Here is a 12709-nt window from a genome sequence, read left to right as displayed (position 1 = left end):
TTTCAGATATGATGAAGCATTGTCATGGTACTTGGAAAAATGAATTCCATCATCTCTCCGAAAACCTGTTACTCGTGAACTGGAATGCGGCTGAGTGCCTTGTTAGCTATTTCCACTAAATGTGTGAAAATGCATTTTTATACGGACGCCACAGTTATTATATTATTATTAAATTGATATAAGCTCTAAAAGATGACATGAATGGAGATTATATGTACATCAATGCTGCAACTGAAACTTAGCGGCATTAGATCAAGCTGCTCTGTCGAAGAGTACCTTCGATATGTGATAGTTGAAGGTGGACAGTGGACAGTGAGCAGCATAGTAGAAGCTCTTGGCAACCGTGAGGAACGTTTGCTTGATGTAGCTGTCGATGCCGTCGGAGCTCTGGAGCACGCATTGCATGAGCTCTTGCATTTCGGATTCTATGGGCTTGGTGTCGAGTCCACTGCTGGTGATTGCATCGTTGCCATTTGCTCTCTGTTCCTGGTCACATGCATTTAGAAAATGTTAGTTATCAATTAAAATTTGGTGTTTTAAATAGAATTTTTTGGGAAATGATTTAATGGGCCAAATATCATATCGCCTCCACCAACATGGGCCATTCATAAAATGGGGTCCACGAGGAATGGTTCACAGCACAATAATTTACAAGATCAAAGATTCCTATCATTTTGGTCTCAATGGTCCCAGGACCATTGGATGAACCGTCTTGAGGGCCGTACATAGCAGTAGTCGGAGATGGGCCGCACATTGTTCCGCAGCATCACACGTGTCAGCATGGCACATTTGCTTGAGATCCAAGCCGTCCATCTAGTGGGTCCCATCGTTCCAATGCTTCCTCACAAAAAATCAGGCCAGTATGCTCACCACGTGGGATACATTTTACAAGAGAAAAAACAAAAGAAAAACGGGCGGATGATAAAACTTTGTTCAGGTTCTTCTAAGCCGTCCGCTTATTTGTAACACTGGGTCCCACCTGAAAACCACACCCGCCTGATTTCCGAGATCCAAAGGACCTACATGGTGGGACCCACGTGATGGACAACTCGGATCTCAAGGCAATGTGGCCAAACGCACGTGTGATTGGGTGCACTTGAAAACCGCCTTATACACGCGTATTGTCTTTCGCCATACTCCAAATGAAATCTTCACAACCTCCATCGACCGTCCACAGACCAGTGCGATTCCCGAGCTATGTAGGGCCCATCCAAGAGTCCACAGACGGCCGGATTAGTTCATTACGCTATTTCCCAACAAGCTCCAAGATGATTTAGCATACGTCACCCAAAGGACAGGGAAAGCACATACACCGGAGTTACAGCATATATTCTCCCGGCGAGGAAATCCTTCCTCGTTCCCAAAGTCGGGTTTTGTTCCTTCTAACAGTACCATAAGAAGCCGACAAAAAGAAAAATCATATGCAAGCGTGCAGGTGGAGAAAAAAAGATTCCAAACGCGAGAGTTATTACCTTGAGCTTCCGCACGCGACGAAGTCGGTCGCAGATCCCGTTCGTGCGCCGGGCGAGGCGCACGTACTGAGGGTGGGACAGGAGGTTTTCGGAGACGGAGCGGCCAGCGCATAGATTTATCGTGCGCACTAGGAGCTCCGCCTCCGCGCCGCGCCGCTGGTGGTGGCTGCTGTCTCCATCACCCTGCCACGTCAGCAGCCAGGTCTCCCACTGCATGTGGAAAACGACGTGGTGCGGATGAGTACACCTTGTTCGCAAAGGCAGTACGGAGTTTGGGTGTAGTGAAAGAAAACTTACAGCGCTTAGTAAGTTGCAGTGGACGTCGCTACCGTGCACCACGAGGGCATCGAGGGAGAGATGGCGCAGGGTTTCAAGCAGGGACCCGACGAGTCCCTTTCTCGTTCTCTTCGAACCCGAACTACAATGAGCACTTTTAAAGGGTTATTATTGTTCTCGGTACCAGTCACAGCAAAACCAGGAATCAACTAACCCGACAAAATCAAGTACTGTTACGGTCACGCATGGGGGCTTGGTGGAAAAAGAAAGGCTTTGGTACTTGGTAGAGTGTGATGGATGATAGGCAGACCAGAAATTCAATAAATTCTTATTTTCGTATTGAAACTTCGGTACATGGTTTCCTAATTTGGACGGTTTAATTTGTGTTATTATATTCCACGTTTAGTGTTTCTAAGTGCTGCATACGTAGCCCTGAAGGAAAAATAAAGATTACAAGGAGAAGATGATTCTGACTTATCTGGCTTCTTGAGAAATGACCATCTACAGGCACTTGTACCACAACTTGTGGTAGAGTGACATCTTCCCCATCGGCACGACACTTGTGTAGGACATCAATGCCATTAAAATAGTGGGCCTCACCAGAAAGATCTCCTGGGACAAAAATCAGGCCCGTCAACTCAGGTGGGCATATTGTCGGAAATGAAAGGTTTGATTCCACGTGTACCCTTGTCCCACGTATCATTTCCATTGCACTGATGTCCCAAAAAGGTTGCATGTTAGCAGGAAAGATGTGGACGCGTATTTCCTGCGAAAGCCTTTCGCAGGAAGTTCCTGCGCGAGGATGCTGGGTGGGGCCCCCACCATGTTTGTGGGAAATATACTCCGTTCATCCGTTTGGCTAGCTCATTTTAGGACAAGCGACCAAAAATAATGTGGATCCAAGACTCAAGTGGGCCACACAAGAGGAAACAGTGGGGATTCAGTGAGAACCGTTGAAACATTTTTATGACCATTAAAGCTTTGTTTCAAGCTAAATTTTTTGTATTTTCACTTCATTCCAGTGGTAATGATCTTATAAACGGTTTGGATGGCATATAAACATCAAAGTGGAGCCCAGAAAGGTTTCGACGGTAGGTATTTCTTACCCCAATTTTTACTCTGGTGTGGCCCACTTTAGTTTTAGATCCACCACATTTTTAGTCGCTTGTCCTAACATGAGCTCGCCAAACGGATGAACGGAGTATATTTCCCACAAACATAGTGGTGGGTCCCACCCAGCATCCTTGCGCAGGAACTTCTTGCGAAAGGCTTTCGCAGGAAATCCGCGTCCAAAAGATGTCATTATTGGTTCTGCTCCTTTTCTCCTTTAGAATTTGGACCACTTATTATTTTACTTTTAATCATCCTTTTGATGGGCATCAGTCAGATGGCTAGGATTGCTCCGTCAGTTAGATTTTAGAGAGATGCTCTATCAACACAGATGATGTGAAAAGCCCAAGCAACGTCTTTATCAGGCAACAAGATAATCTTATTGGGACAGCCAAATAAAAACAAGAGAAAAGCCAAGCTATTTTAGATACAAATAAAACTAGAATATTCTACTTCGTCGGTTGGCATAGGGCTCTATTTTATTTTATTTTTATGTTAGGTAAGTAACGTCCACATCAAATGCAATGATGATTGAAAGTAAATGTTGTATTCCTGTGCATCTTTGGTCACTTAAAAAATGCTGATGTAGTTATTTTCGATAAGGAACTGTTGTTTTGGTTAGGCGTGGATTGTGTGCTGACCTCTACGGTACGTTGACATGGCAAAGTTCTGTTGGCCCACCATAATATATGTGTTATATATATACCGTCCATCCATTTCATGAGATCATTTTAGGGCATGAACCCAAAATTAGTGACTCAAAGTATAGGGAGACGACGTGAAAGAAAGAAGTGGGGACAATGATACCCGGTTGAAATTTTCCTAGGGCCCATTATAATGCTTATCTTTAATACAACCTGTTAATAAGGTCACATAGACGTGAACCATGGGAAAACATAAATTTTATCTTGATTCAAAACTTTTATGGCTTCAGGAAGTTTTTAACAGTGGGTGTTTAGTCGCCGTTGCTTCCTGTGCTGTAATCTACTTGAGCTTTAGATTTACCCAATTTTTGTGCTAACATCTTAAAATAATTTCCTAAAATAACAAATAATATGAATGTAACACATAGATCAACGCACCACCTGCGTCCGTTCTTGGTTACAACGAAGAAGAGACCCGGTACCGACAAGTTCTAACGTCCGCGTGAAAATAGCACTAATACTCCGGAAGAGTACCGCATATCAAACAGATTCAGTACACGTGACAGGGAAAGTACCTCATAGATTGTGCACGTGTTGCCACTAATTTACAAGAGGAAAGCATTGATACTCAGGCAGGGTTTGATGAATGATCCGCACGAACTTAGTAATTGCATATTTTTTTTGATTTTTTGGTTAGCTAGTTAGTACACACCCATGTCAGTACACACACTCCATGTTAGCCATCCCCGCTGGGGATCGATACCAAGACCTATGGTGTTGAAACGAGGTATCTCCACTCAGTCTGCCAGTTGGGCTATGGATCTGGGTGTTGATCCGCACGAACTTAGTAATTGCATACTTTGGCATAACGTGTGGTCCGGTGCCAACATGTACCTCAGATGCTCGTCCATGAACGAAAAGGCTGTAACGGTTTGATACAAGCAGTTACAGGCGAGACAAGGTGATCAGACCCGAAGTAGACGATTTGGATATCATGATTTAATTGTCGGACTATTGGATAGGTGGACACTTATCCGACGGTTTTAAAGTAAAAAAAATATCCAATGGTCCCACCTCTCCTAATCAGAAGTTAGTATTATTCAACTAATCTGATTTTGGTGATGTGACTTAGCCACAGTGGGTTTCACAATTTAGACAGTCTAATTTGAGTTAACGTATGCCACGTGTATAATTACTAAGTGCATGCGTGTCAAACCTCATAGGATGCCAGAGAATCAAATTGAGTCCAAATTTCACAAACCTTTGGTCATTGAAATCTTGGAGAAAGGCTCTCCTCTTCTCGGATGAACACGCCGAGGTGCCAAAATACGAGGAGATCGCGTCCATCAGCACTGCGGTTTGGGCCCAAGCGAGCCGCTCTGTGGACTTTTCGGGCTCGAATATACTCACAGCTGCCAGAAAGTAAGCTTGCAGCACTGTATTTTCGCTCAGCCCCAGATTCATCAAAACGCTCTCAACGTACCACCTGCACACGTGCACGAACAAAGAGAATTCCGTCATTCCATTGAATGCAGTGGCATTCTGGTAATTCTCATCACTCGGTACTTACTTTTCGATCTCGCGCCACTCGAGCTGGTGCAGCGCTTGGCACTGATTGAAATCCAGCTTGGCAAGCTCGAGATAGACGTTGTTGTTCACGTAGGGCATCCTGCGAATAAGTTAGCGCAAGTTAGCAACCTACCGGTGGTTAGGGAGACCCGCAGGCACCTACATTCCATTCCATACACACGCGATAAATCATTGCCAATGAAGCAGATGAACGCGAGATCCAAGTCATCTAGCTCATGGGCCCAACGGTATTATTTTATGCTGCCTGGTTTAAAACTCGCCACATTCATTCATAAGGTGGATCACATATGAAATACTTTTAGCCAGGGAGGGCCGCCACTCACCTCGGGACCCTAAACATTGAATTTGAGATCTTTTGAATGATCCAAACCGTTTATTTGATTAGATTCCCCTTGGATGAGGGATGTCCAAAAAATTAAAAAAACAAAAAAAAAAAACAATAATGATATTAGATTAAAATTTTCAACCCTTAGATTATAGACAGGTCATGTTGACCCGTCCTCTTCAAAGCAAAGCTAAATTACGGACGAGTTGAAATAATCCAAAAAAGAGATTTTGTTTGCTGAATATCTACCGTACTATCATGCAACTTGTCACAAAAGCGAAAGTCGCAATATACGGTATTAATACGTCCAGATGTGTTCAATCAAACATTGTATTCGTAACACCCAGATCCATATCTCAACTCACAGACTGAGAGAGATACCTCGTTTCAACGCTCGAGGTCTTGGTATCGATTCCTAGCGGGTGGCTAACACGGAGTGTGCGTACTGACATGGGTGTGTACTAACAAGCTCACCTTACAAAAAAAGAAAAAGAAAGAGCATTCTATTCGTACACGATACGTAAAAAGAGTATTCAGAGGACGCGAGATGCTTTGCCACCGCAGGCACGAAATTCCTGTGGTCTATGTGGGGTCCACAAATTTCCATGAGAAATCCATTCGGTCTATCAGTTTCTTAATATCACAATAGTATAAAAGACCAAAAACCCGACATGCTAAAATCCGGATGAAAAGGTAAACCGTCGAAGCCTTTCCCAGAGCCGACCAATATATTTATATGCCATCTAAACCGTTTATAATGTTATTACCATTGGAATAAACTGTAAGCTAGTATCATCATGGTCCACCCGAGTTTTGGGTCTACCTTACTTTTAAACTCCTGTCCTATTGCGAGCTTGAGAAACTGATGAACGGAGTAAATTTCTCACGGGCATCTCTGTGGGCCCCACATAGCTCGTGTGTGCGGGGCGAAATCCTGGCGACCAAATAACCAAAGCGCGTGCCGGCGTGGCGGAGGATAAAAGGTTGTTCCGAGAAAGTAAAAAAAACAAACAAACCTATAGAGCGTCTTGCCAATCCAAACGTCGTCTTCCCCGCCGTACTGCTCTAAGTAGAATCTCGTCTCTATACGAGGAAGGCTCGTATACCAGGGAAAGTCCAATGCATACCCCACCTGTATACATATATATATATATTTTTAATGATTTTTCCGTATAATTACGGTAATAGCCGTTTCTTAGTATTTATTTTAAAATTTAGTACTTACCTCCCCAGGCAGGTCTTTGGTTATAATCCATTTATCTAGAAGCTGCTTGGAGGCTTGCTTCTCTCTCAGGAACTTGTCTGAGAAGGATTTTGCTTCTTCTAGAATCTTCTCTCCTGGAAACGAGATCTGAGAGGCCCTGTTCAAGTTGAATATTCCGGTGACTGCCTGGTTCGATTGTCCGGAGAAGCAGAAGAACTCGCCTCCGTTCTCAAAATGCCGAAACGCATCTGCAATGGAGCAGTTCGTATGTACATTCATAAGTAGGCTATAGTAATTGTAAATACAAGTATAGCAAGGAGTAGAATTTAGGTATTTATTTACCGGCAGAGACATCATAACCATGTAACCTGAGGATCCTGAACCCCATAGCTGTGTCATCCACATCCCGCACTCGTGAGTTTCTAGCCCAACAGATTCCGTCTTCGGTCCAGTATCTGAAATTTCATTGAATTATATTTCTAAGATGGTCCGCCAATCAGTAAAAAAGGAAGATAAGAGCTTTAGAGATTATTGGTAATACCTGTACACATAATCTAGGCAATCTTTGATTTCCGCCTCGAAGTATCTAGAGATCCCCAGCCGTTCCAAGCGATCGACAGCCCAGATATGTTCAAACAGATCCACCGGGTACACGTTTGGTACTGAAGAACAGAAATGTAAAAAATCAGTGCTGCTATAACATATGATTGAAGTAAATATGCTGCTTTTTCTTGAAACTGCGGAGCATTTCACCTCCTCCATTGAAATTTTCAACTGCCTTTTGGAGATATTTCAGGCACTTCTCGTCTTTGGTCTGCTTGAGTGCGAAGGCTGTAGATGATGGCGAAAATAGGAATGATCCATCTGCGCTTTGTAGCTTGAGAAGCTTTTCCCAATCCAAATCATGCATTCCTTCCAAGCTATGAAGTAGTGTTGTAGGCACCTTGTGCATAATTTCCTTTGGTATCCTACTCACAGGCAAAAAAGGGCATTTCCGTAATCAGGTGAATTTCGGGCCATCCAAGGGATGGACCATCAATCGAATGGTCCTACTTGAAGGACAAGCGCACCGATTGGACGCTATAGATGTTTTACAACCTAGTAAAACATATATAGTTCATAAAAAGAAGGATTAGATTTTCATCAGAAGATTCGTATTTAAAGTAATTTTATACCTCTTGAGTTTGAAATTTCTCATAGCATAGATGTCTTGCAGAAGTGGAGAATCATAAGGAAATTCCAAGTCTAAGCTTCGAGCAATTTCTATCAGAGACGGGAAGGCGACTTCGAAGCCTATGGGCATGTGCTCGGCATTTTCATCTTGGAGCTTCTTCAGGTTCTCTCGAAGAAATGACAGTCCTATCAAACAGAAAATCGAACTTAGCTCGACAACTGCATTCGTTCAATTCATGAAAATGAAGCTCTACTACATACAGGATTTTTTAGTACCACTTATACATCTCTTGGGGTAAATATTCCACGACTTCAAGGCGATCACACAAGCCAATGTATTAAGTATCCGATCATGAGCAGAAAATATTCGCTCATCGCCCCACGATCCATCTGGCAGCTGATTTTCTACAATCCACTGGAGGCTGGTAGGGAACTGGGGCTCGCCGCTGCCATGCATGTCATCGACTAGAGCGACCCACGCCGTATCATATGCCGACACGCTTATTTCTCCATCGTCCATCGACCGCAACATCTCTTTGATCGCATCGATTCTCTGAGTTATCTCATTCGATTCCGGTACCTTGAAACATACCATAACAAAATATCAATACCCCAATTTTCACATGATACTTAAAACCATTCAACTATAACGAAATCCAAGTATAGTTAACCTTTGTAAGAGCTTTGCCGTCATCAGTGTCTGGAAGCGTCTCCGGCCATTTGATCACCGATGTGTTATTCTGAAGTATATCTGTGGATAGCGCGAGAATCGTCGTTAGAAGCCATGTGTTTATATCAATGGATGCATGTACATATATGGTTTTCTTGTTACCATGCATGACACGAGGTTTGGATACGGCGTTGCATCTCGAAGAAGGAACGGCGACGTATGCTGGCTTCCATCCAACTCCGAAAGAACAGACTGCCGGTCAAAAGAACAGGCATTTCGGGAAGAGTTAGAGGTAGTAAAGATGAAAAACAAAAGACCAAGATACTTTAGTTTACCACCACTTATAAAACACAGTGGCTTCTCCACCATATATACGTGGCATAGTTACGCAATAACTACCTAGCTGGGACATGAATCCTGTCGATGAAAACCCAAAAATCACACCTTTCAGAGACTGCTTCACCTTCTTTACTTTTACCATACAGGTGTAATGAATTTTCCATCGGTGTGATTTCAAAACATGGCCCATGTACAGTCTAATAAGTGATTCGGTAGGGCTGGATGGCTGTACATGTGCATCGTATGCACTAAAGCGGTGGCGAACTTCCACCAGAGTATTGTCCCGATCGAAAATGCCACTGCTCTGTGATTCTCGAAAAGGCCGAAATTTACGATCGTGCCATTACTTGATGTTACGATAGTATCATCTACCTTCTCGTGAAAACCCAAAGGACGCGAGCTTTCCACGGATAAAGATAAGATTTCTTGCTTTTTACTGACGCCGTCTGATTATCTCGCTGGAAAACTGAAATCCGTCATAAAATTCAAAATTTCTGGCGGAGTGACCGGATTTTTCCACCGGAGATCACTTCCGATACGATAAAACCCAAATCCTCACCGGAAAACGAGCATTATGCGAAAAAATAAAATCCAAAACCTCGAAAAAACAGAATTCTTGTGGATAAATCACACACTTCAAGCAAGAAAAGATCCGCAGATTACTGAAAATCGAAAAAAAAAAACGTTCTCTCCACCTAAGAATCAAGCATTATCATCTGGAAGATTCCATCTTCTTCGTATTGGGTTCTGAAAATAGCAGAAAATAGAGGCGAAGAACGTACCGGAGAAGGGTTCCGTCGGATCAGCGAGGGTCGGAAAAGATAGTGATCCGTAACGGAAGGCGGGGAACGAAAGGGGGAAATGGAGGAGAGCTGTTGGCAAAGTCATTTTCAGTGGCCGGAGATACTGCGGTGACGACGAGAGGGTGGGGGAGCTTGGGATTTTAAAGTAGGAGGGAGAAGGGAAGCGACAGAACGGGTTCGTGAGAGATTCCCGCGAACAGATGCATGGGATCCTTTCTAATGCGTGATTTGCGATTATATGCCATTTGTCTTCAATTTCTCGTTTTCCCGATAACTCCTTTCGTCTTTGAATTTCTCGGCCGGTTTATTTCCTTTCTGCCACTATATTTTGTAAGCTACGGTCAGAATGTCCGAACCTCGTGAATGAATTTCCGTTTTTTAACTCTTTCCAGAACAATCGGATACCTTCGAACGTATGTAATCACCGTACGTTCGAGCTTGTAGGCAATGGAGGAGATTGTAGAGTGGCACGCCCGCCGTAGAAATGTCCAGCTGAATGTGAAGTCCACCGTGTTTTCTATATGCCATCCAACCCATTCATCACGGGATAGCCCACCAGATGAAGGGATACACCAAAAGTCAGATGCGACAGGCTACCGGACGCGGATTGCGTCCTACCCCCGCCAGTCTCTAGCTACGAACGGGCAGTTCTGTGGGCCGGCCTGTTGTGATGTATCTATTTATCTACACCGTTGATTCCTTTTTTCAGATCATTTTAAAATATGTGCACAAAAATGAGGCAGATCCAACACTTAAGTGGTGTGGACTACACCAAATATTACAACCAAGCTTATTATTTGGTGTGGTCCATTTGACTGTTGGATCTGCCTCATTTTTGTGTATATGAATTAAAATTATGTGAGAAAAGGGATGGACGGTATGGATATACGGAGAAATCAAGGTGGACCTGCCTACAGAGGTGGGGGCAGGACGCCCATCCAGGCTACCCGAAAATATAGATTTTAGCTAGGCGTGACCGTGTCCGGACTCGGTTTGGGCGGTGACCCCAACACCGCCCAGCTAGTTGTTGGAAGAGCCCTATAAGGCCACACCATGATGCATGTATTTTATCCCCCCATGTTCATCTATGTTTTTCAGCTTAATTTTAAGGAACGAGCCTAAAAAAGAGATGCATTCGAAGTTCAAGTGGATCAAGCACAAGAAATAGTGGAAATTGAATGCCTACCATTGAAAATTTCTTCATAGGCATTCAAAATTTCTTCAGAGGCGAGTAATAAGTTTTGGATTAAGTCTATATTTGTGTCATCATTTAGGTTTACATTATTTTATAAACAAGATGGATGGCAAATAAACATCGAATTAGGCTCCCAAATAGTTTTCAATAGTAAGGATTTAATCTCCATGGTTCATGTGGTATGGTCGACTCGAGCTTTAGATCTGTCTCATTTTTAATTTTTAATTTTATCTTATGTCTCTTATAGTTGGCAAAATGAATGAATAGCATGGATAAAACATATACACCCACAGTGCTTTTCCACAACCTAGCCCAGTGGCGTTGGGCTCATCACCCAAGCCACCCAAGCCCCTTCTATGGTGCCCCACCTGAGTTGTGGATCAAATGATTCTTTGTCACACAAGGAAGACCATCCAACTCATGGTTTTGAGTCAAAATGCTCATCAACCTAGCTGGAAAGTGTGGTAGTTACCCTGCATCCGAACGGATGTGATGATTCCCCTTTAGCGGCTGTTCCCTTTACAACAGAACACTCGATGGAGGGAACGTAGTAGGTGCGGATCCGTCCTCACCCAACACGGTGCGGGACGATCTTGGGGTCCACCTTGGTGTATTTATTCTATATCTATATCAACGTCCTCTATTTTGCTAGCTCAATTTTGGGATGCCTCCTAGACATGGAGCGGACTTAAAGCATACTCAAATCTTAGGTGAACCGCACCAAACATTGGTGATTTACTGTTAAAACTTCCCGTGGGTCCCAAAAGTTTTTGTTGTCACCGGATTTTAGCTGACGTATACACTTAATGTAGAAGTAGGCCCTCCGAAGAACCTACAAAGATAAGGGAGATATATACAATGGGGGTGCCATGGCTGACTATAAATCCTTCGATGCACTAGTTAGACTAGTCGACTTTGATTAAAGGTAAATGTTAGGGTTTTTGGACTTACCTCTCTTCGTTGGGTTGGGTCGGGTCGCGTTGGTGCTCAACCCTAGCCCAAACCCAAGGTTCCTACACCTCAACCTTAGCCCAACCCAAGTTTCCTATACATCAACCCCGAGTTGGAAAATTTAAACCCAAGCCCAACCCAAGTGGGTTCAGCAGGTTGGTTAAGTGAATATATGCTAATATTTTCATTATTACATTAGTCTATTATATTTTAATACACGTCTTATTTTTTATACCTATATATGATTTTATTAATTATACATGTAGTTATTTATAGTAAAGAACTTCATTTTTTCTATAAAAAATATGCTAAAATATAGGACAACTATTCCTTTAAAAGTCGTGTGGTGTAGCACGCAATCTATTTGGGAGAGAAATCCAGCGTATGTTATTAGTTTGAGTCATCGAAAATGACGTGGATCAATAAGACTTGATGACCCTGGAATTTTCTGTGCCTTCAACACAGACGATCAATAATTTATATATCGATTAGGTTCGAGTTGGGTCGGGCAACCCGAGCTCGACCCAAGTTTTAACTGGTTCTTTGTATAGCCCAAGTTCGAGATTGAAATCGATACATCTTGCCCGAACCCAACCCAATGTCAAGTCGGTCAGGTTGAACCCGCACGACTTTCAACCCTAATTAATGGGATACGTTGGAGGGTCTTTGTTCTGATGGGAAACTGCCTTTGAAAATGTTGTTGAGCCTGACTCGGTCAGTGTAATGTTCGGTCGAAATCAGGCTCGGCCTTCTTCCTTCAGGTTTGGGGCGTAACCCCCTTTGGGTTACTCGTACCGCACTGACAGTAATCAGCTTGGTCAACTCGGAAGGTAGGAGAGCTCAGATCTCAAGCTCCTTCCCTTACATGTACCTTACATGCGTTCCAGATATTCCTGGTGAGATAAGTCCACTCCCACTGAGCTCTGTCCTCGGATAGCTCAGATTGGGGGCTCACCT

The 12709-nt window shown here is 43.4% G+C and overlaps 1 protein-coding gene across 1 annotated transcript; it reads right to left on the bottom strand.

Moving 5' to 3' along the window:
- Window positions 1-120: 120 nt before the first annotated feature.
- LOC131222599 (ent-copalyl diphosphate synthase 1) lies at window positions 121-9882 on the bottom strand. Its single transcript, XM_058217736.1, has 15 exons — window positions 9586-9882; window positions 8627-8716; window positions 8466-8545; window positions 8071-8374; window positions 7797-7980; window positions 7375-7589; window positions 7163-7283; window positions 6964-7076; window positions 6643-6869; window positions 6434-6549; window positions 5073-5171; window positions 4764-4988; window positions 1770-1890; window positions 1473-1682; window positions 121-486 (listed from the first exon to the last, which is right to left on the bottom strand). The coding sequence occupies exons 1-15, from the start codon at window positions 9689-9691 to the stop codon at window positions 253-255; spliced, it is 2445 nt and encodes an 814-aa protein (XP_058073719.1). The 5' UTR covers window positions 9692-9882; the 3' UTR covers window positions 121-252.
- Window positions 9883-12709: the final 2827 nt, after the last annotated feature.

Source organism: Magnolia sinica, chromosome 13, assembly GCF_029962835.1.
Source record: "Magnolia sinica isolate HGM2019 chromosome 13, MsV1, whole genome shotgun sequence".
Taxonomy (NCBI): Eukaryota; Viridiplantae; Streptophyta; class Magnoliopsida; order Magnoliales; family Magnoliaceae; genus Magnolia; species Magnolia sinica.
Note: the sequence above shows the minus strand (reverse complement) of the source record. Positions and strands in the feature narration are given on the sequence as shown.